This window comes from Hippocampus guttulatus, chromosome 1, assembly GCF_054856545.1.
Source record: "Hippocampus guttulatus isolate MCC_2025c chromosome 1, RoL_Hgut_1.0, whole genome shotgun sequence".
NCBI lineage: Eukaryota > Metazoa > Chordata > Actinopteri > Syngnathiformes > Syngnathidae > Hippocampus > Hippocampus guttulatus.
Window position 1 is genome coordinate 8,775,905 of NC_141261.1, and position 25,645 is coordinate 8,801,549.

The 25,645-nt window shown below is 43.0% G+C and overlaps 1 protein-coding gene across 1 annotated transcript in view; it reads left to right on the forward strand.

Moving 5' to 3' along the window:
- Window positions 1-371: 371 nt before the first annotated feature.
- The window catches only part of ajap1 (adherens junctions associated protein 1), a 42,799-nt gene continuing 17,525 nt past the window's right edge, over window positions 372-25,645 (forward strand). Inside the window, exons 1-2 of the mRNA XM_086107861.1 lie at window positions 372-1,149; window positions 19,933-20,693. Of these exons, the coding sequence (XP_085963987.1) occupies window positions 1,121-1,149; window positions 19,933-20,693 (790 nt within the window). The 5' untranslated portion in view covers window positions 372-1,120. The remainder of the gene's footprint in view (window positions 1,150-19,932; window positions 20,694-25,645) is intronic.

Below are 25,645 nucleotides of genomic sequence, written 5' to 3' on the forward strand. Positions count from 1 at the left end.
ATGGCTGGCGGGTAGTCGGGCCAGCAAGAGATATCTAAAATTGGTCCATTTCAATCGCACACAGCGATAACCTCATAATGGTGCAGGCATGTTTACTTAGCAGGCTTTTCTGTCAATAGTTAGATAAACCATATTTGCTTTTCCATTGTGCTTTGTTTTTGGGGGAAAGGGGGGAGAGAAGGTCCACGGTCGGTCTTGCTTGGTGCCTCCAGTGATTCAGGAAACGCCCCTCATGTGCCATGTGTGTGTGCGCTCTCGTTTGACGTGCCAGGCTCAGACGCGTGACATCTTCGACTTTAAAATGACGTCACGGAGGCGCGAGCCTCAGCAGGCAGCTCGTTTGTCAGCGGCAGAGAAGAAGCCGAGCGGCGGCAGGAGACGGAGCTGTCTTTCTTTCTGACTCTCTCTCTTTCTCTCCTCTCTCGCTCCATTTCTCCACCGACACGCTCTCATCCTCTTTCTCGCTCCAACTCCACGGAAACAACCGCAACCACCTCCTTCGCCACCCCTCCTTATTCTTATTTTGGTTATTTTTCTTTGGTTTTTTTTCTTCCTCTATCTCTCAATCAGAGATGTTACCCCAACCAGAGATGTTACCCCCTTCTTAGAGATGCTTGGGGCGCCTAACTCGCGACGACTTCTCTCCAGCTGTTTGTCAACATTTCTGGACGTATATCAGCCTGACAACGATGTAGGAAAGAGAGAGAGAGCAGGCGAAGATGCCGACTATATCTCTTGTTTTTTTGTTCTCTCTTAGTCTTCTTCGCCTTGAGAGGGGGTGAAGAAATGAATGCAAAGTTTGAGGGTTCGAATTTTGGCTTCCGATTCACCTGCCCACCTACACACGCCCATTAGCCTCCCCAAATGCCTACCAAGCCCCCCATCCCGTCTACTCTGAAGATCATTACCAAGTAGAATAAGTTAGAGGTTGTTTTCTGGCATCGCTGGAGGAATTATATGTGCGCCAGCTCAGTGGATATGGCTTAAATGATGTTGGCGTCACCGTTAGATGGAGAAAAGTCCGTCACTTGAGTGTCGTTAGCCGCTCTCGATTTTGGTTGAACGCTAATCTAAATGGGAAGATACCCGATGGACTAATTCGGCATTTGAGAAGGAGAACATGCGGATAAAACGGAGTGTCGCACGCAGGTAAGACTCGATAAAAAAAATACAGTATATATTAACACATATATATGTAAAACACAGTATATGTCTCTATTGAATGTTTGAGTGGATTTGAAAATGTGCGTTTCACTCTTCTGATCGATAACCCTTGATTTTCAAACTACGTCGCTCCAATTGAGGATATAATGATTTATGGCAGCTCTCTATTAATACTTCAGTATAGTCTGCTAGAGTCTTTGGAATAAATATTCTCATTCTATATTCAAACCATATGTATATCTGTTTCATGTGTTTTAAATTATTAGTATTACTGTATTATTATTATGTGTCTCGTTTGAGTGAACAATACATCATCCGAACGCTGGGGGTCGCCAATGTAACGGCGTAAGCAGCGCTTTTGACACGAGGTTGGGTCCGCTCCCCACCTGTGAGAGCACACGCACTCCCACATACGCACAATTATCTGGCTAATTGCCGGGTGAAAACAACAACACCATTAATGGATGCCTTCTTTGTTGTCTAGTAAGAGCAAAGATAGGAGGGAGTCAAATGAAGACCAGACCACCTACTTTGACTTAATGAAGTGTTATGTTTTTGGTAACAGGTTTACTCGTGATACATGAGACCTACCAGCAATTCGATATTTACTCTCAGATCGAATGGCAGGTCACTTGTATGCATGCATGACAATACTGAACATCTCACAGCTAACCTCGCGGGGAAATTATGTTCTCTGGAGACACACATATGATGCTTATTTAATAGGTAACGTGCAAGTACTTCACGACCATGGGTTTGGACAGATGAATCAGAGGTGCAGTTTACCAATTTCCAGTTAATGAAAATACTGTCATTATTTTTTGACTTGATAGAATGTACCCCTGTCATAATGAAGCTAGTCACATGAACCCAATTGTCTTTGCCGACATCAGTCTCCAAATATTTCTTACACAGCTGTCAATCACATTGTATCCGACTGAACACAAAAACTGAAGTAAACAAACTACGAGCTCCTCATTACTGAAGTCATTCTCCTCAGGAAAAACACAAGATCACGATTGTATCAAAGACACAAGATTGTGCATTTAAAAAGTACACCGCAAGCTATAAATGGGGTCACTTGGGAATCGTTTTGTTTGTTTAAAAAATATGTATATTTGTTTAATATATCAAAAATATTCCTTTTTAAGGAAAAGATCCAGAACAAAAAGACAGACAGACAAAGAAAATCCTCAACATAGTTGTAGAAGTGATTCGGAGGAACCTGTCATGTAGTTAGATTTTTACCAGCAGAGATGAATCCTCCATTAATCATTATTAGCTTTCTTAGGCACATTACATGCTCATTCCGTGGTCAAGATTCCCCACACCAATCTCTCCTCCCACCACTGGAAAGAATATACAGCGCAATGCAACTGCAAAAATATCGCTGGCAGACACCAGTTGCCTTTCAAGTGGGCGCTGTAAGCAGCTCTTCACATCAAAAGGATAGTTAAATATAGGAAGCCATTTAGTTGCAGGAAAGAACAAAAGAAAGTTGGGAGAGTGAGATGAATGCTTTGCATGCTACTTTGAATAGATGCTCAGCTTCCACAAGAGCACGATGGGTTTCCAAGCAAACTGATGAGGATCGATTTTGCCCCCATAAAAGCAAGTTTTGATTCCGGCTCCCTTCTAGATATCCAAAAACACGTTTGGTCCAAGAACTTTGAAACTGCCCATATGTGAGTATGCGAATGGTCCTCTGTCTCTGAGTCCGTCTTCTGATTGACAGATGGTCTGTCCAGGGTACAGTCTGCCTCTCAACCAATTTTTTAAGACCCTTAAGAACCAAATGACATTTCTGATCAAGGCGATTTCTGTGGTCAGAGATGAATGCTTTTGATACGGCCAGTTAGAAGTCTTCGCAGATGTCGAGGCGTAAAGCTGGCATCGCTGATCTTCCCGTATTCATGTAATTTAGGTGCCACCCTAATAGCGTCTATGAGGGCTATTAGCAATTGGGCCTCTCTGGAGTATGATTAACCTAATTTGCAGTGAAATAGGTTGTGCTGCTTCTCTGAGATTCTATCCTCTGGAGATGCCTGCGCGTCTGTAAGCTCCAACGTCATAAATACCCAGTGCACCGCAGTCTGTTGAATCCAGAAGGACCACAACTGGCACTCCCTTTGAAAAAGCGTACGACGGAAGACGCGTATGCTATTTCCTGCTGGAATCCGCACTGTTGCCAAGCACAAGAGTGGAGTAAAAAAAAACACAACTTATTTACATGTACAGAAATGACAACGCCTCTCATGGGTGTTGGAACATGAAGTTTTGTACATAAATGCATTTTCAACAACCTCATGAATAAACAATAGCCATCTGAAAGGTGTGCAAAATGGCAAGAGAGGTTCCTCGCTTTTAGAATTGGTGCATCAGAAACAAACTAGCATGGATTCATTTGTGCCCTTCTCTCAAAAGCAGGACATTGTACTGGCCGGAGCGCTCGTTTACGGAGCTGTTGCAACTTCACAGATGCAACTCTGTGAGGTTTAAGTTGATAATATTAACCCACTTCTGACACCAGGTCACAGGCAGAAAAAAATTGCAGTTTGATTTCAACACCCCTTCCCATCCAGGTAGGGGCAGTTCACGAAACTACGGTGAACAGACACATAAAGTGATGGAACCTTGACCAAAGGATGACTGCAATCTGTTTTGAATCGATACTTTTGTTAAGTTTGAGTTTCTCGTGGTGGAAAAGAACTTTCCATTCTCTACAGTACTTATGCGGCTCAGATTCATGGGGCGCCGAAGCCTCTCCCAGTCGACGAAAGGCGGACTACACCCTGAATTGGTCGCCAGACAGTCGCAGGGCACATATAGAAACAGATGACCATTCAGACTCATATTCCCACCGTCACTGAGTGAGAACTAGATGTTGCCTTTCCGCTGACTTAAACCTTATCAAACATGCCCTCATTAAACCGCAATTTAGATTTCAAAATCAGAATAGTTCTCTCTGTTATTTGCCTGCCATCGGTTGAGCCTACAGCGTGTCCATTTAAGAGCGGCGGCGTGTGGTGCGGGTGATGCAAATGTGCAGGACATCAGAGAGGGATCGTTTCTACCCAGCAAGCACATATGCAGAGCCTCAGGCGTGGGGCTGTGACAACCTGGCATTCATGTTACTGCATACATACGCACACGTTCAAATCTCAATGTCCAGGGTCTCACCACGGTGCAAGCAGCCGTCGGCCCGATTGCGTTCCTGAGCATCGTTTCAGTTTGGTCTACTTTCCACATTGTGTGCGTCCCTCCCTCTGAACACGTCCTTAAAGCACAGAGGGATGAACCTAACAAAACAGAGCCCCATCTTGATTCACGTAGTGCACTTTTAATTTTTTTTTTTTTCTGATCAATACTGCCTCTCCAGTAGATCAGATTTACCATTTGTCATGGACCTTGCCACAAACTGGGCATTTGTCAGGAAGGCACTTTTGACTAAAGTACTTTGTAAATGAGAAAAAGCATCTCTTGCCCGCATTAGTGGTAACTGATGTGATTGTGACGTCGGATGCAATAAAAACAGAGATTTGACTGTGCTGCTCTGAGGTTATTGGAGCCTTTTATAGCTCTTTTTCTTTGCGACCTTGCTTATGTTTTTGCGCACGAGGGTCATTTTCACCATAGTGAGGACCTTGTGCACAGAGTGGCAATAGCAATGGGATGCCAAATTCTTCGCACTCGCACTTGAAGCTCTTTGTAATGCAGCAAGCTCATTTTTTATTCTTTCATTTGTATAGTGCTTCCAAACAAACGATGGCACTTTACAAAGCAAAAGACAAAAAACAAAAAGAACAGGAAAAATAATACAATATTCATATTAACTGGGGGATATCTTTGGTGCGGGAGTGGGTGAGCAGATGGGGAGCAGAATTTTGGATGTATTGAAGTTTGTTGAGGGTTTTGGTGGGTAAACCCTCAAGAGTGCGATTGCAGTAGTCGAGGCATGAGGTGATTAAGGCGTGAATCAGTGTTTCAGCAGATGAAGGAGAGAGAGGGGTGACATTTTTGTGGTGAAAAAAGGCAGTTTTGGTGATGTGGTTGATGTGGGTTTCAAATGAGAGTGACTGATCAAAGATGACGCCAAGGTTACGGATATGGGTAGAAGCGGGAAGGGTAGTGCCGTCAATAGAAAGTGAGAAATCAGGGCAATAATTTTGAAGTGCTATCGGGCAGATGATGTGGATTTCTAATTTCTTGCAATTGGGATTGAGGAAGTTGGTCTGCATCCATTTTTTTTAATGTCGATAAGGCAGTTGATGATGGTAGAATGAATGTCAGCAGTGACGGATTTTGGTGGAGATGTCGAGTTGGCTGTCATCGGCATAGCAGTCGAAATCGAGACCATGGTGGCGTATGATGTGACCAAGGGGAAGCATGTAAGAGAGAAAGAGGAGGGGGCCAAGCACTGAGCCTTGGGGGACAGGGGCTGTGTCAAAGGCGAAGTTCACAAGTGCAGCAAGTCTCCTGTTACACAGCTAGACCAGCAGCTGCTCAGCCTTACCACAATCTATTTATTTATTTACACTGCATTCACCCTTCGTTCCCCAAAGGCCTTCTACGCAGAGGCAATTCAAAGATCTCTGCAAGCAACTATTTGCTCTGTGATATATTTCTCCTAAATCCAAGATATCTACTGTGGGGGGCTTAATTTGACACCACTGATCCTGTTTTTCAAAGCAACAAAGCCACTGTTAGAAGGAGGGAAAAGAAATCAAATAATCATGAGAGAAATACATTTTTATAGTCAGAGAACCTGGAACAAAATAAGTCAATCAGTCAATGTGGATATTGCAGCGATGGGGTTTGTCCAAAATGTTTCATGGAAATGATTCAGGGCTAATGTACAGGCTAACAGGCTTCCTCTGTTGCCACAAGTAAAAAGCAATTTTGTTCATTTGCGACTTGACATTCTAGCTGACAATTGCAAAGACATTTGTGTGCTTGTATGAGAGTGTGCATTTCTCCATGCTGGGTTTTGTTTTCCCGGATTGCGCAGTCAAAGAGCTTGAGCTCGCTGGCCTCTCCACCTCCAATTTCCAACAACAAACATTTTGCCTAGTCAACAGGACATGTGTCACAGCTCTCCATTTTGTGTTATGGTGATGATGCATTGAGGTTCCATCTATTTGGGTCCCTCATAGGTGGAAACATCATGTCAATCAATCAATCGATCAATCAAACTATATTTATATAGCACTTTTCATAGATAAAAATGCAACTCAAAGTGCTGTGCAACAAAAAAAACAACATAAAAAGAGGACTCCTCCTCCCCCAACATAGAAGGATATATATTCCCACATGCATGCTTATGCTTACGCACACGCACACACAACATGCACACATATTCTGATGACCATGATATTAAAAAAAAAAAAGACATGGTGAGGCACACAGAAACCATATGTGGGGAAAAAAAGCACCCAAGGGGAACTGATCCACACTGAGTGGACAGCAACCACACCTCCCAGCGTGGAGGTCACCCAAGAGGAAGCACTGGCTCTTAAGAAAAACGGTAAATAAAATAAGTAAAGAGGCTTAAATTCGAAGAATTTAAAAAAGTAAATAAGTTATTCAAAAGCCAAGCTAAAAAGATGTGCCTTAAGCCTCCTCTTAAAAACATCAACAGTCTCTGCAGACCTGATGTTCTCTGGCAGGCTCGTCCATAGCTGGGGACCAAAATGGCTGAATGCAGCCTCACCATGTGTTTTGGTCCTCACCCTGGGAATAATTAAAAGGCCAGTGCCAAAGGACCTCAGGATCTGCGATGGTTGATGTGATAAAAACAGGTCAGATAAATAAAATGGCCCAATACCATTAAGACACTTAAAAACTCATAAACGCACTTTAAAATCAACCCTAAAACAAACAGGGAGCCGATGCAGCGATTTTAAAACTGGTGTAATGTGTTCCCACCATTTGGTCCTTGTCATGGCTTGTGCGGCTTGAGTTTTGGAGGAATTGCATGCTTAAAACGCTCTTTTTAGGAAGACCGGAGAGCAGGGCATTACAGTAATCCAAGTGACTGGAAATAAAAGCATGCATCAGCACTTCCGTGTTGGCCTGAGGGAGAAACGGGCGGACTCTGGCTATATTCTTGAGATGATGAAAACCAATCTTAGTTATATTTTTAATATGAGGAATTAAACTAAGCTCAGAGTAAAAAATGACGCCCAAGTTCTTCTCGCATTGTGAGGGTTTAAGATATTGTCGTTTGGATAAAAGTTTCTCTCTCTGATCTTCAGGGCCAATAACTAAAACCTGATTTTTGTCCTGATTGAGCTGAAGGAAATTCTCTGCCATCCATGACTTAATATCTACCTGACTGTTCTCACGGGGGGGGGGATCATGATGATTAAAACTGGTGATGTTAAAATATACACCGTAGTGGTCTGACACAGCCAGGTCAACAACAGAGAACACACCAATGTGGACAGGCCGTAAATTACCATCAGGTTGCGGGAATGGGAAGTGCTAACATGTACAAGATTGTCACTGTTGAAACCGCGTTGTTTGCTTGTGGGGGGGAGGGGGGCAGTGTCTGCCTCTGACAGTTTGAATGGGGAAACTGTCTGACGGGGGTGGTATTGATAGCGGGGCCTGTATGCAAAGCTAGTGAGGGGGATAGTGCTGAGAGCATCTGGTAATGCCCTGTAGTTGGGTGTTGTAAGATTATTGCAGTGGTTAGGGGGAGAAGTAGAAGCAGGGACACGGGTTGATTAATTTGCTAACAAGAGTTAGCAGAGAGTGGAATTGATGACTGCGTGGGGCATGTTGGCAGCTAGCATCAAGCAAAGTTTGGATGAACACCATCCGACTGGTAAAAAGAAGGACGATTCCAAAACAGGTTAAAATTGTCAATAAAACCAAAATCGAGATGCCCACAAGTGCGTTGGAGCCATGTATTCGGGTATTAAAGGACGACTGAAGCGCGCGATGCTGCGGGATAGCATCGGTAGAATGCCGCTTATCCAGACCGACAGCCCGCAAGTTCTCAGCAAGGCAAAGAGGGCATGAAAGTCTCTTTTCGTCTACTCCGGCTGTCAACGCGCTGTCTCGTTCGTCCCCATGTGGACAATGAGCCGGGACATAGATGGTGGAAGAGAGTCAAGAAGACCAGGAGGAATGTTTACTATGTCCATAATTTTGGCTCTGGGGTTAATAGCGGGTGATAGTAGTGTAATAATGAGTGCGCCCCATACAATAACGGTAGTTTGTGGGAACAGAGACGCGGAGGGGGAGATTCCGAAAGCCATCGTCCAAAATGGTGGTGTTGAGGGCGGGTGATAGCTGAAGACCGCCCCAGTGAGAGGCGCCAATGAGGTGGTCCACACGTGTATCTGGACACTGCATCTTTGAGCAACCTGACCGGGCTATGCTCCACTCGCCTTAGCGTAGTTACCTAGCAGAGAATGGCTGTGGGCGGCGGGAAATCCGAAGGAGCACCTGTGATCACAGGGTCGGATACGAAAGCGGACGTTTCCGACATTCACCAAGGCGGCATCTTACTTCATTTTGCTCTATTGTGCTAGCAAGTGGACAATAAATGTCATCACGACACCACGGTTTTGCTCATTTGCAACTCAACATTCGAGCTCACAACTGCGGAGACATTTGTGTGCCTTTAGGAGTCTGTGCATTTATACATACCCAGTTCCCCTATTGCACAGTCTGAGTGATATCTTTCACTTTCAATCTGTAACGTTTTGAAATTAGGTATAAAGTGGATCCCACAAACGTAGACACAATACAATACAATACAATACATGCTGATTTATATAGCACTTTCACAACAGCGGCAGCTGTAACAAAGCGCTTAACAAAACAGTTAACATAAAGTAAAATAATAAACACAACACATAACATAAAACACGGACAGTCGTGCAGTCCTAACCACTTTTCCGTCACACGCTTTGTTGTTTGAAGCAGTTTGAGATGAAAGAGGAGAGAATCAAAGTGTCCTTTAACCAGTGGATCAGAGACGTCATGCTCAAAATGTGCACACGTCGGCTACAAGCTAAGTTTCAAAGTCAACAAGAAGCTGTAGCATCCATTGACGAAAAAAGAGATTCGTTCACTTCTCCTGTCCCACGTAATCCGCTTCAAACTCCAAGCCGCGACTCCCGCATCGGCGCTACGCGCTAACGCTCCTTTCTTCTCATCGTCGGCTCCTCAAGCCTTACATCCATCCAGCCGCAGACCGTTCAACACGGATAAAATGATGGTACAACAAGGTTTATGGACAAAACGCAATCCCAACAAAGTACAAATAATGACACTGGATATAAGATAAGATAAGAAAACCTTTATTAGTCTCACAATGGAGAAATTCCCAATTCACAGCAGCAAAGTTATGAAAGGAAGAAGTAGAAGAACAAAATATAGGAGCTGCTGTAAAGGCAGCCACTCTGGCATATGACAAGAAGAACATAAAGGTGCTTGCAAAAGGCAAGGAAAATATCAATCAATCAAAATTTATTTATAGAGCACATAAAAATGCAACTCAAAGCGCTGTGCAATTAAAACTTATCGGACTTCTCGGTTTCTCGGAAGCCCCGCCCCCGACACACACACCAATGCCCAACCACACAATAATTCACGTTAGTTTTTGATTGGGAAAATACATGCCAAGGCTGCCCTCCCCTCACCCCCTCCCCCACCTCTATCCCACCACTGTTGACTAAAGCGTGGTGGGGGGCCCCTCATGAGGATTATGTATGAGGGCCGAGACTTCTTGTGCTAAGCCCCTGATTGCATCTAAAAATCGATTATTTCTCCCAACCCATAAGAAAGCCCAAATTAGACCTTGTATTTAGTGAAATCCAAGAAATCCCATCACTGATAGAGTTCTCTTGTATTAATCAAGCCTGAGTAAACCAGAGTGCACCTCTTGGCAAAGGTGATTATTCTGGGTCACGTTCCCTCCAAGCTGCTTTCCCAAATTAATAGAATTGGCAAGGGCAGAGAGGCACTGATTTGCCCTCATTTTGTTAACAGACTGGGCTCGAGCGTGAAAACAAATTCCCACGGCGATTTGATAAAGGTCAGAATAGTTTCCGCTTCATATCAGGGTATGTTTTCTATGAAGACAATTAAGGAAGACAGAAATGAAGAGTGATCGAAAAAAAAATACGTTATTAATCCTTAGGTTTGTTGTTTGTTGTTGTTGGCCGTTGTTTGGGGTGGATGTTTTTTATTTTTTTATTTCAAGACGTCAGTTGGAAGATTAGGCAGCATTTTACTGCCTAATGGGCTCGTCATATGACTGTGTTGCTATGATAGCGTGAACCGAATGAATAATAATATTTAACGTAACAGATAGGTCTGTAATAATAGTCTGAGAGCATATTATCTCATTCGTTGAGCATACATTGATTGCTTCACATGACCTAGCAGCTGCAAGTCCAGATATGCGCCGACTTCAGTCACAAAATTCCACTTTATTGTCATGGCTCAGCAGTAAATGTCAGGTTGTCATAGTGTCTACCCTGCTGATGGACCAAACAATGGCAACTATCAGAGCCGTGTCGTATTTACGGGAAATGAGCTGTAATTTTTGAGTCCGAAAAGAAAGCCATCGTGAAAGGCACAGGGATGGAAGTCATTCGTAATTTGACCTGAAATCAAATGCGTTATGATTTATGCTGACCGTTTGGGATGGCCGTAATAATGAACTAATCAATCATTAAGGGTTGTATTGATTGTGTGTAATTTTGTTGTTGTTATTGATGACTCGCTTCTTGAAGCAATTAGGATCAAACGAGTGCAGTTCTTGCACGATACTGTCAAGGCGAGACAAAATGATTCATAATCGCTGAATACTTTTCAATAATTATTTACTAGGAGGCCCGGTGGTCCAGTGGTTAGCGCGTCGTCCTCACAGTGCAGGGGTAGTGGGTTCAATTCCAGCTCTGGCCTCCCTGTGTGGAGTTTGCATGTTCTCCCCGGGCCTGCGTGGGTTCTCTCCGGGTACTCCGGTTTCCTCCCACATTCATCGCACTGTGTGCCCTGCGATTGGCTGGCAACCGGTTCAGGGTGTCCACCGCCAACTGCCCGAAGACGGCTGGGATAGGCTCCAGCACCCCCCACGACCCTTGTGAGGATAAAGCGGGACTGAAAATGGATGGATGGATAGTTGAATACGCACAATTGAAAAAAAATCACAGGGAAATGTTTTGTTTGACAAAAAAAATGGAAGTAAATGTCTAAATTTTATTTTGCTCAGTGAAATGCAGTACAGGTCATTACAAGTCCACTTTTAAAAGTTGTAAGTCGTCATCACAGTTAATTCAAACACCAATCCCAACAGTCTATTCTGCATGTTTCTGTTGCAGTGCCCCAATGCCATTTTCTGAATTCACACTCATGGGGCCATTGTTATAATTTGATGAAGCAGTCAAATGCAGTTTTCTTCGCCGGCTGGGTCCTATCTGCCCTCACTGTGAGCCGTGAAAGGAGAAGTGCCCTTGTTCTCTGGCCTGGATGTTATCGGGGAATTTTCACCCCCCCCAGAGGGCAAAGATTGCTGCCTCACTCCTTCCCTGGTCTCTCTTTTCTTTTCTTTTTTTCAATCTCTTTTGCTCTCTTCGGGCAGTATAAACGCATGGTCGCCATCCCTCTATTTTAAGTCTCCTCCCCAGTGTGAACTGGTTGTCCTCGAGGCTGGCAGAATTAGGGGAAGTGGAATGGATGGAACCACAATGTATGAGCGCTCACCAGCATCACATTTATTCTTCCTGCATACTCACTCTTTCTTCATGAAACTTTTGAGTTTGCTCAATCAAGCAACACAACAATCGGAGATACTTAGGAATATGTCTCAGAGTGCAAGACTTAAAAGGAGTCATAATCCACACACTCATTCCCCCTGAGGCATTTCAAGAGAAGTGTGAGTGTATCAAGGTTTTACAGGGCGGGGGGGGGGGGGGGTGGCTATAAATAAAAAACACCACGCTCATTTTCATTAGGAAAAATATCTGACACGCCAAGGAAAACGATGATTGTTACATTCTTATAGATCACAGGTGTCAAATTCAAGGCCTGGGGGCCAGATCTGGCCCGCCACATAATTTTATGTGGGCCGCGAAAGCAAATCAAAGTTGTCAACTTTCATGATGCTTGCGAAAATCTCAACCAAAATTTCAAATTCTCATTTGAAATAAGTAAGAGTGATACCGTCAGCATTTTCTTCTTACCAAACCCCTCATTACAGTACCTTAAACAATAGGTGCATAAACCGTTATTCTTGACTTGTTTATATGGTTTCAGTCATAATGGCCCTACAAGGGAATTTGTAACTAAAATCTGGCCTGCAAAAAAAAATGAGTTTGACACCCCTGTTATACATCCTCACTTCACTCGGAGAAAATGCGCCTTATATGGCCGTTATAAAAAAATTATATTATCCAGAGAAACCTCAAGGGCTGACCGCAATCCAGTCATGGTGGTGAAATGCACCATATAAACAAAGTTGTGCTATATTGTAACGTTCAATAACAACATTGACACACATTAACATTTGAAAAGTAATAGTAAAGAATGCCACTTCACCTTTTTTATTTTTGTTTTGCTGTAAAAGCAAAATCATGTTCAGGAGATTCTGATGTTACCCGGTAATCCGTCATTGTTGTTGTAGATAATGACCATGTTCACGCATAGCCACATAACTGGGACACCACGTCATTGTCTCTCGAGATGCTTACTGGGTTGAATGGAGTCAAAGATTCAGCTCGTGGACAAATGACACGAGTACATAATTCTGAATGATTGCAACACTGAACAACATGCCCTGTTTCATGAGACAGTGAGGATATGTCAGTGATCGGCAAAACTCCATTCGAATGTCATTATTTGGAAAAGAGGTAATGGGACCGATTATCTCGTCTGACTGATCAGTCAGGCCATAGTGGATCGCGATCTCACGTAACTTTATGAAATATGGCGGTTTGAATTTTTCGTTTAGTGCACCTTTGAGATGCATTTTTTGGAAACATTTAATTGAACGACAAAATGTATGGTCAGAGGATTAAACTGAAATTGTGAGCACACGATCCCAGTCAGAGCCTTTCTAATATACACAGACTAATATTTTGCTCAAAACTGTGACCCAATTGCTGTCAAATGTCCGACAAACCAAAAAAACGTTTGTAATAACATCTATCTATTACTCTTGCAATATGTTCGGAAAGTTCCCTTTCCACTCTGTTTGGATCCGCCAGGGAAAACCACCCACTGTAGTTTGAAACTTCCTCAACTGAAGCTGTAACTGTTTTTTCACAGTAGGTTTTAAATTCTCAAAGTGACATTTATGGATGTGTGTGTTAGAGAGAACGAGAGAGAGACAGTGAGAGAGAGCAAGGAAACACAGTTAAGCACATAAACACATTATCAATTGCTAATGCTACCACGAGTCACAGCACTAGTTATTTTTGGTTCCCTGAAATCTTAGCGAGGGCCTGACTATATTCGCTAAACCCCGACACGAAAACGTCCCACTGAGAGATAAAACAAAGCACCCATTGAATCATTGATTCAGTCTAAATCCTGTCTGGCAAAGAGAATCTGCTTCCGCATTTGCCTTTTACAGAATTGGAGTCACCTTCACCAAGGGACCTTTCAATGACTGTGTGGGTTAGAAAATGATGTGGACTCAGCGGTGAGGCTGTCAAGACCACGCTGATAGCGGTGACAGCCCCGGGCTGCAAGGCGATGCGATGAATGAAAGACATGCCTCTTTCACCGCCCCCGCCCACCAAAATGGGAAGAGCACCTATTGAAGCATCACTTCTGCAAACTCAAGACAAGTTCTAATTAAAGACCTGCACGACTCCACACAAGTGATCACAGTGTGATGCCGACACTCGAAGTGGGCCAAGGATACAGTACAATAGACAATAATTGGGTGCCATTTCTAATTAGCTGCAGAGATGATTGTTTACGGAATCTGATGTGACACAGAAAGAAAATATCGCCTGATGATTTCGGGTTATATTGTACCGTTTGCCGTTAATTGAAAATTTCTGGCCGCGTGCATTCTCCCATCAACAGAAATCTGTCATTTGGAGCCGTTCCATTCATTGAAATAGCAAGTAAGATGGCCGACGATTAAGCAGTGTCCAGCGACGAGTCCCGCCGCACACGAGAAGAGCATTCCTACGAATTTCACGACCAGCAATATGTCAAATAGAAACAAATGATGCCAAAAGTAACTTAACACTTCCAACATGAGAATGACTGCAAGTTTTTGTGAGTCCACCCGGGACAATGGGGTCCATGCTGCTCGCCTTCCTTCTTCCGTCGACACTTTTCTTCTTCCAGATGCTTTTGTAAGTCTAGCGCCCCGTGAAGGTGAAACATGATATTGCACGTTAAGATTCAGTTAACCGCCTGCCTGGCGAGGTCCGACCTGTGCTGATGGCGTGGGACACACCTGGCATTTGGCACTCACCGACTACACCAGCACTCGTAATGTGTGCCTATCACATTGCATTAAAATATTATACCCTATTAACTGCCCCCCATCCCCCCACTCCAAAAACAAGATACGCCAGCAGCCTTTTTTTCACCTGGAGCTTTTCTACTTCAGACATGCTGCTGGTGGATTTATTTTATTTATTTATTTTTTTTACGGTAGCATTCTTACAACTGCAACTCCAGTCATCGTAATGACACAATTGTGATGAAAATATTGAATCAATTTTATTTGCTGATCATCAAATATGTTCAAGTGGCTCGCCCGGTCTTTCACAAAACAACAACCTCAAATAAATTTGATCCTGGTTGTCATGGCAACCAATCGAAAGCAATACTGGCACCAGCTACATTGAGGCACCTCTAAAAATACAGTACAGTAACTTGCTTACAGTTAAGCACACACACATATGCACGATGTACAGCACGAGTACATAAAAAATTATGATGATGATGAATTACTGGAGCAGCGCAGTGCGCTGTAAAACAATGACCATTTCACTGGCGCAGCAATGTGCAAGAGTAAACCCCCATGGTGTTTTGTGCCAACTCACCTTGGGGCGGCCTGTGAAAATCCGCTACTTCGGAGGCCACTGACTACCATGGTGAGCGCTTTGGCGTTAACTCACTGAAATCCATGAGATCCACTGTGTTTTGGAATTTATTTAACTGAAGACTCTTGGTGTGAGAGTCCGTTTTTTATCTTGTCTGTTATTGATCTGTGATTGGTCACCAGCTCATGATATACCCCATCTTTTGCCTCAAAGTCAGCTGGGATAATGTCCGCTTTACAACAACCCGCCTTTAAAATATTAGGGAGTACATAGATGGGCGAGTAGGTTTACTTGTGCAGAGTTGACGGAGGAGCAGCGACGAAAAAGTGCGAAGACCCGGACATGTAAAAGCTTGATCGTAGTGGCGTCAAGGCGGTTGTGCAATTAATCTAGGCTGCAGTATTGTGACAGTTCCAGGCCACAATTCTCTCTCTTGCATCCCTTTGCTAAAATACAAGCACCAGTTGATCATATCTACATGAAATCCATGAGGTAACGCTGACATGAAGCAAAAAGAAGGGCTGGATAGTAAGTCCCCAGATTTCAGAAGCACTCAACTTCCACCGTGGCTCATTCCAAACATCTAGAGAGCAGATGCATACTCATACGACATTAAAAAAAAATGTTACAAGGGCAATATCCTCTCATGCAAAACAATCTTTATCTTAAAAGCCCCCGTAATAGAAGAATGAAAACAATCATCGTCATCCTTTACCCTGCCTTTTATTCAGCATTTTGTTGTGAAGCTAACTAGAAAGGCAATATGAGGCTCATTTCATCCTTCATGATGTGAGGAACTTGAACCTTTCAGTTAATTAGTCTGTCCTCACTTTTCGTGTTTGCAAAGCACTGAACCCAACAAATTATATTTTTGACCCAGTACAAAAAAAAAGAGATTTTAGGCCGTCATAAAATTTTGATTAGTGCTGAAAATATTTGCAATTAAATCCACTGCTATGGTGTATAATAGTGTGGCCATGAAAACGAGGAATGGTTCAATCGCAAATGTGTGTTTGGCACAACATCAAATCAACTTTCTTTGCCAAAGATTCGAGATTAAACATGAAGATCAAAGTCGAGCCGTGTCTAACCGCCCCTCCCCAACACTGCCACCCGACTGCTACTTCATATTTTATTTTACAACAAACTATTCGGTTCTACTCTGTGCTTTGAGATTCTTGATTAGCTCATTCAATCCCAGTCATTTTCACTGGAGCAACCCCCTCAATCCCAGCGTTTTACTGGATTTTGACCGATCTTGCAATATATACGTATATATATAAACATGGAGCCGACCAAAATAAAGTATGGACTCTCTTCTTTCAGCAGAAAAAATCGTTTTCCTTTCTTCAGCAATCGGCATTACAAAATGGCTAAGTTTCATGGAAATGGTGATTCCTGGGCAAAAAACTTTTTGTAAAATCATGCTTTTCAATCACGTGAGGTACCACTGCCACCTACTGGTCGCTTTTTTACGAATAAGCCGTCAAACGGCTTATTCTCACTCACAGATTGCATCAGCCCCTCCTCCTCTCTGTGATGCAAAAAAAGACTTAGACGTACAAGTACGTCCTTGGTAGGCAGGGCCTAATTTTAAAAAGACACACAAATATGTCTTGTGGAATGAAAGAGTTAGGAGGTTGCTAATAATGCTCCTGTTCTACATACCTTTGGTCAATTTAAACCTTCCCAATCGTGAATAGGAATTGTCCCCAGTTCACCAGAGGTTTCAATTGCTCAGTGTTCAGCTCCAAATGTGGCTTTCCAACCAAAACCCATCTGTCTTTTTCCCCGCAGAGAGAGCATTCACCGCCATTATGTTTTGTGACCCTGTCCTCCGAATCAGGGAACATCACAATCTGCACTAAAAGGATTTCCAACCCTATTGTTTAGGCTTAACTTTTTTACTTAGGTTGGTAATGACGGTATGATGGAGCATGTGCTCAAAAAGTAGGACACCAGACACCCATTTGCATCAGAAAGCAATCTGGTATGCTCACATCGCTAATACTAGTCTTTAGCTTTCATCTGTGCTGTACACATGCAATTTTTCATTTTTATTTTTTGGTATGGTCTCAAAATATCAGTCTTGATATTAAATTACGAATCCCTGATGTCTGTTGAATCAGTTTCTTTATTTTTACTTTTTTGGGCGGGAGGGGGGTCGCGTGTCGTGGAGGGTGGCCACAACAAAATCGCTAAAAGTTCAAAATGAATTTCATGATCAATTTGCTGTGTTGCGCGATTATTACGTCAGTCACCCTGTTCTGTCCCTGCTGTGTACCTTGTATTGAAGTGTGCTGTTCCTGCTGTGTGCGCGCCTTGGCCTCTTTGGGGGAAATGCACATGCAAATCACGTCAGATGAAAGACCAGAAGAAGCAATTGGAGACTGAACCGCATTGAATATAACTTGTTTTTCATCATAGGAAGAATACACACTTGTCAGTCGGGTTACATGAGCTTTATGTTGATGCAGTGTTTTGAAAAATTGTTCTTTTGGAGCCAGAGAAGTACCTATTCTTAGCCGCTAGCTCTGTTGATAGGGTTTTGCAGTGAATCCGATTGCATTGCTCACGATGTTTGTAAAACGCATAACGTGTCGAGTTCACATAAACCCGTTATACGTGTTAATCAACGTGAGGGTCAATAAACAACTCCAAAACAAGCAAAGTTGGACTATTTTAAGAGATCGCTCACAGCCGTAAAATGATTGACAACATTTGCTAACATTAAAAAGAGAGAGAGAGAGAGAGAGAGTGTTGGCATTGTGCTAATGGCTGTACAGTAGTTAAAAAACCCAAAAGGCTTCTTCATTTCTCAATTTTCTATGTGGATTCCCTCGATTTATGCCCCAGAAGGGGGTGTTACCTGGGGGCGCTCAACAGAAGGGGGTTGCTGTTGACCAACTTGGAAACGACCGTCCTACCAACCAATCACTCAGATAATTAACATTGTATATGTACACATATATCCATCCTTCCATTTTCCGATCCGCTTATCCTCACAAGGGTCGCAGGGGGTGCTGGAGCCTATCCCAGCCGTCTTCGGGCGGTAGGCGGGGGACACCCTGATCCGGTTGCCAGCCCATTGCAGGGTGCACACAGGCGAACAACCATCCACGCTCACACTCACACCTCGGGACAATTGAGAGTGTTCCATTCATCTGCCACGCATGTTTTTGGAATATGCGAGGAAACCGGAGTACCCAGAGAAAACCCACGCAGGCCCGGGGAGAACATGCAAACTCCACACAGTGAGGCCGGAGCAGGAATTGAACCCGGTACCTCTGCATTGTGAGGTCGACCTATGGACCACCGGGCCTGTATATATATATATATATACAGTATATATATTTTTTTCATAATTGTATGACTATAAGAGCTGTGGGATTTTAATGCAGCAACCTGTCTGTGTACCTTTGTGCACTGCCAATTTGAAAGAATGTGTTTTTGAAGAGAGGGGTGGAAATTAAAAAAAAAAAACGTTTGACATTATCCCATTTGACTGGTTATCAAATTAATAATTGTAGCCCTATTTCAGTGTATGTAACACTGATTGGCGCACTTCTTGAAACAATACTGTATGTTTTGTAAAATTGCGCACCCGGTGTCATTTTCCGGTCTTTTGTTCACCGTATGCTTCTTAATTCAGCTCTCTTCTCCAAACACTGTCGCCTCCATTGTGATGATTGCCAGGATCTCAGTCGAGGTCAGGGCTGAAGCTCTTGAAATACTAATTATACTTGTCAACAATATGTCGACCTTGTCACTGCGGTGTCGTGACCACATCAGTTACCTTTTATGGCTCAATTAAAATGTCATTCTAAATTATTTATCAGGCAGTGTACTTGTGCTTTCCTCTCCGGTGTTTATATTTGGGAGTAAGTTGCATGGAGTCTCAGTGCCAGTGAAGCTTACGGAGAAACCTAAAAGAAAAGTATTAACTCCTTTTAAAGTGTCAAATAAAACCCAAGTGTTATTTGCCTCGACCACGTCATAGTGTTGCAATGCTATGGCTTGTTAATTCAAATCGATGTGGTGATTCCAAATCAAATCCTTCACATGCTTGAGCTGAACATGTTCAAGGATAGACGCAAGATATACTTGAATGAATCAAGGAAGAAATGCGGCCTTGTCACCGGGCGGCATTCGTGGTTGTCTACCGTTGAAACATAAAAAGGGAAGAATTTGTTCATGCAAACATCCATTTGAATCAGGATTTCTGCGATGTGCGTGCTGTTCTTTTCTCTGTTCCGGGTGTATCACGGGAGAGCTACCTTACTGAACATCGCAATGCATTCGGTATTATAATTAGCCTCTGGGAAACATATGCTTTTTGTGTCTGCGGTAACTAAGGCATGAAATGAGGATTAGGTAAAGGGTGAATGTCCTTGCGTGTTGCTTTAATTATCCCAGGGTTCATATGCATCTGGAAATTCAAGGCGTTCCAAATGCAAAACGTCAAAGGATAAAAACCATCATCGTCCATGTTGTACATTCACTTTCTCTGACCTTTACACTTTAATTCAAGTGGGTTTCAGTGAAACAAATTAATATCGCGGCTTAATTGAGTCGACGTTATGGAGTAAAACTTGGCCAAGAGTTTAAATGGAGGGTAAATACAGACGTTAATCTTCATGATAGACCCTTACTTATCAAATTTGTATGGTTTGAATACGTAGTGCGCAGCCTGATTCTCAAATGACTTTCCTCTTTTCATGTCTTCTTTTATCAGCAGTCCATCTGCTTTGAAGCCAGGCAGCTGTGTGGGGCACCGGGTGTGGATTCTGCTGGCAATGACCCACATGACCTTGGACTTCTCTGTCTGCAGCCCCCTCAGTCAAGGTTTGGCGCTCAAACTCATGCCTAAGCCGGTGCCTCGCTCAAGACCTCGCCTGCAGCCCGTTTGGGACACGCCGAACACCATCCACTGGAGAACGGTCAGCCCTCTGGCGCGCAAGCTTTTGAGCCCTATCCCTCCACCCCAAGACAATAAATTAAGGATAGGGCCAAAGGTCGCAGCGCAAAAGTCTCGGAAGACCCTGCACAAACGACCGTCACCATGTAAGGAATGCAGGTTGCCGTACTCTGAAATGGAGATGGGTGAGCCAGTCATAGCGGAATCTCCAGCGGCTTTTTCCAGAGCAAACAGGGGAGACGCAGCAAGGTTGCTACTCAGAGCCAGAAGGCAGCTCAAATGGGAGAGCTTCGACAAGTCTCAGGAGGGCCGGACTACTACGGTGGCCGGATTTATTGACTGGGGACCCACAGGCACAGATAGTACAGATGAGGATGGTAAACATCAGCCCAAAGTTAACCTGCCCACCCGGGCCTTAACTACCACAGTGGCAACAACCACTAGCAGTACTACGAGGCTCTCCCAAAGGACGTTTATTATGGTGACTACACCGGAACCCAAGAGGCTCAGCACCACAAAGGCCGCAAACAGCTTTGGGGAGACTGTCAAGCCACCAAAGCCATATGGAGATACATCAGGTAAGATATCTCCAGCCATTTGCTTATCAGTCTGTCTGCACTGCCCCAGAGATTCATTGTGTGGAGAACACAACGTTTTATTTAGACTGCCATAACCCCACCCCACACACACCAAACAAGATGAGTCAGTTGTTTTCCTCCCTCTTGGCTGTTTGCATGTTATTGGGTTACTTTGTTTGCATTGGACAAATCTGACACAAAGGATTTCCACAAACTTTGTGGATAGGTTACCGTATTTTCTGCACTATAAGGTGCATCGGATTATAAGGCGCACCTTCAATGAATGGCCTATTTTAAAACTGTTTTCGTGAATAGGGCGCACATAGAATAGAAGCTACAATAGTGGCTGCTGTGGTGTTATGCATCCACTAGATGGCGCTACGCTAAAGGGAATACAATACAATGCAATTGCAGCTTTATTTACACAGAGCTTTCACAACCGCTGCAGTTGTAACAAAGCACTTGACATTTTAACATTTAAAATACTACTGCCAAGAAAACAGAATATTGATCCATATATAAGGCGCATCCAATTATAAGGCGCATTGATGGCTTTTGAGAAAATTGCATGTTTTTAGGTGCGCCTTATAGTGCGGTACACAAACAATTTCCATTAACTTTGTGGATAGTAGTTAGATTACATTTCAGTGCAGAGTGGAATAAAAATTTGGATTGAGGAATTTATATTTTCATGTCACTGTTCGGCCTCAGTAGAACCATCAACACCCCGCATAGCCCAAAGTGCAAGTAGTCCTGTCTCATTCATTGTGCGCTTCTGACAAAAGGTTTTTGTGTTCATGATGTATGTTTGCTGTCTTGTATCCGACTTGTATTTGTGTGCAGTTGGAACCCAGCTGTTTTGGGTGTATGTGGATACAATATATCCTCGCTATCCTGTGAAACGCGGACAACCATTAATTTCTTTTTTTTTATGAGAAAAATGGGTGTATGTGTTTTTCACAGGACAGCGACGATATGTTCATCATCATGTTGTCTTTTAGACTTACCCCCACGGTGCCAACTTACTTAACCATGCTAAATATTTCAAGATATTGATAAAAAATGCACCGTACATTCCAGTTTGACGTGTCCTATATAAGCGAAGGCAAGCCTAAACATTCCTTTTCTCCAGCAGGCGTTTTTCTCTCATATGGGCTACATAACACACTCCTATTCACCTAAACCAGATTCATCATGTTTTCTCTGTTGAACTATGCATCCGCAATTAAGACTTCAGTCGCCCTGCTTTTTGTTGTTGTTTTGTTTGTTGTTTAACACATTTGGCATCAATCGCACCCTCTGCTGAATGTAACATTATTGGTGTATAAAATCTTCCAAAGACATTTTGCCCCAGATTCAATTTGATTTGTTTAATTCAAAACATTTGAACAAACTGCAGTTTTTAAATACTTCTTTTAACTTTACATAAGGCTCCTGTCACTACAGATTAGGAAAAAAAAGTACTTATCATAATTAGTCAGGCTCTCAGTAACTGTGAGATTACAGTATGTGCACTCACCCTTGCACTAAATAATCTGCATGAGTCAAACTGACTCATGAATAACGTCAGCAGTCAGCACAAATGAAAGTCATTAATATGCTTTGTCTCAGTGAATAAGCACGCATCTAATTTGTGTGTTTATAGTTGTCTGGGATGTATTGGGTGGGCGGGTGTTGAGTGCACAATCCCCCAAATTCATTCAGAAAAACGCCCCTCTGACATGAAATTCGTTGGTGAGCAGTGGATGTATTACCCAGACTTCAGTTGAGTTCAATTTTCGCATTCTAAGGATTTTCACAATCAAGTTTGAAACACGGCGGCTCGATGGTCGAGTGGTTAGCGCGTGCAGAGGTCGAGGGTTCAATTCCAGCTTCGGCCTCCCAATGTAGAGTTTGCATGCTCTCCACGTGCTGGTGTGGGTTTTCTCCGGGTACTCCGGTTTCCTCCCACATTCCAAAAAACATGCATGGCAGGCTGATTGAACACTCGAAATTGTCCCTAAGTGTGAGTGAGTGAGGGATGGTTGTTCGTCTTTGTGTGCCCTGCGATTGGCTGGCAACCGGTTCAGGGTGTCCCCCGCCTACTGCCCGAAGACAGCTGGGATAGTCTCTAGCACTCTTGTGAGGATAAAGCAGATCGGCATGCTTCTGAGCATGCAAAACACACTTTCAAGATTTTTTTTGCTCTTCATTTTATTTTATTTTATTTGCACGGCTGGAATTCAGACTTTTGAGCTCGATCTTGACATAATAGTGGGAGCATAACAGGGTGTCCAATAGCCGCAACATGACATTCGCTCCAGCCCATTTTGCCATCGTGCAGACGAACGCCATCCATAGATAGCTCAGCTATCACTTCAATATTGCCATTTGTACGTGTAGTCGGGTTGTAGAGTTTGACAAACAGGAACATGAAAGGCTACTCTTGGCTGAAACAAAAAAAAAAAAAGCCAATAATCGTATTCTTTTGCAAATGCATTCCGATCAAGGTCTGTCACGAAATGCTGCTCGAAGGCAGGTGGACCGAAATGCACTTAAACAGCTCAGAGCAGCCAGCAAACTGAATAATAGCCAAAGAAGTAGGACTAACATACAAACACACTAAAACAAACAAACAAAAAAACCCACTTAAAAAAAGAAGAGTTATCATGAAACATTTATTAAAACAAATCGAGTGGAATCTCAATTTGTACATGACCTTAGGAGGGACCCCAAAGCATGTGTTTCTATGTCCTCGTATGGTTCCTAGTAATTCTGAATGGCTGTGTTGTTCAAACTGCCAACTCACTGAATGCCGAACCGACGGCGCTGTTGGCACCGTTGTAGATAAAGCGATGATTGAAAATGCAGTCGGGAAAAGCACTTCCGATAATTTGGCCCTTACTAAATGCTCGTGAAATGGTAATATAAATGCAAATAAAAGTGCTGTTTGTAATATATTGCGGTCTTCCACCTTTGTTTTGCAACTCTGATGTGTAGAGGTGACTGGAGGGTTGAGGAAGAGTGTGAAATGAAAAGAGTCAGAAAATGAATGCCGTTTTGAGAGACGAGCAATGTGAGGACGTTTAAAATTAATGCTAAGTGGAGTATGAGTTAAAAGCTTAAAGAAGAACATTCACTGATCATTAAAATGTATCATTCTAACCTGTGTTGAGACCTGCGAAGACATATAACTAAGCCTCTTAAAAAAAAAAAAAAAAAAGGACATGAAAACACACAAACCACTTTCACTGCAGTTACCCTGGCCTGTCAAATTCATTTCCCCATGATCAGTATTGACGATTGAAAGTGGATGAAAAATCAATCTCCTTCTCCCGGGTATTTCATGTAGACTGAAATGCTGATGCCGGTTGACAGGCGAGGCGAGTCACACCCCCTTTTCCACGATTTACACCCAGCCAAGAGGACATGAAGAGACCAGAGTGTGCAGATGCTTTCACTGTCTGTCCTTTGCTCAGCAACTTTTTCATGGCTTGACATATCCGCCTCGAGCAAGAGAGGTCCAGATGCTGTCTTTTTTTTTTGATACCACTATTAGACAGGAAAGAGAGCCGTTTGGAATATTTGAGATGAATGGAATTCCATTGCCCGTCTGCTAACCAGTTAAGATTACCTAAATTAAGAAAATAAACTTCTCCTGACGGAAACAGGGACGAGCTAATTTTAAATGTCAGAAATGTGACATGGATTGTGGATGCACATGGGGGAGCTGGGGGCGGGGCTTGGAACGAATTAGGGCATTTACATGGAAAATGCTACTTTTTCTCCCAGAACCAATTAATTTCATAAGTAGAGGCACCACTGTATTTGGTACATATTTTGATGCATTTTATGCTTTAGGAAACATTTCTGTGTGAATTTTTTTTTGGGGGGGGGGGGGGGGGGCTTGGAACAGATGAGGGCATTTCCATTGAAAATGCGTCTCTCCTTCCAAAAATTTCTAGTTAAGAAATTTCTTGCCGAACACATTGATTTCGTGAGTAAAGGTACAATTGTATTTCAAAAGCCTGCATTTAATTACAACAATATGTGAAAAAAAATGTTTTATTACATTAACATATTTTTTGAAACATGATTGTAGGTGAAGTAGTCACTAATTATATTACATTGGACACACCTCCCGACAGGAGGTGGGCATGTTTTGCCGCCATCTTTCTGCGATGGATACCCGAAGAAGACAAACTTAGTGAACGTATTTCCTCATTATGATGACTACAGCATCTGTAAAAATAGCCATGCACTTACTCACTCGCTTGAGGTCATACTTAAAGTCGTATGAGGCGACATTTTGCTTGCACCTCTGCTGAAGAAATTGGTGGTAGGCTTGCTAAGTGTGCTCCCTCTGAGGCACCGTAGTGCGCATGCTTCAAAATGCACGCACTTTGAGCTTACGTCATTGAATTCTGCCAGTTCACCACTAGATGGCACCAAATTCTACACACTGTATATTTAAGGTATCAGTACTCGTGGTGACTGCCAATACCGGCCACCGATACTTAAGGGAAACAAAATCTGACATTCTAAGTACAGCTCGGCTGTAGTTGATGCGATTATGCTGTGATGCTATTACTGCTTCAGAAAGAAAGGTCTCTGTTCACATTTTTGTCATTATGTTCAACTTAATTTTGGATTTCAAAAGCGCTAGACATATTGGTACTGTGTATTTGTGAGTACTAAAAGAGTGAATACTGGTTCTGAAAAAAAAAGTGATATCTAACATAAATATATTCGATCAATGCCGACAGATATTATTCTCTTCTAAAAGACACCACCGTCGTAGCAATACACCCCATTTTCCTCTTTTTGGCCATTTTTCCATCCAGACTGACTGAATTATTCAGTGATGCCTTTGACAATGAGAGCGATGCATTGTCGAGCAATTGTTTCTGATACCCCCTTCAACCTTTCCCTCATCTCACTCTGCCCCCGCTCTCCACTCCGCCTCTCTCAGC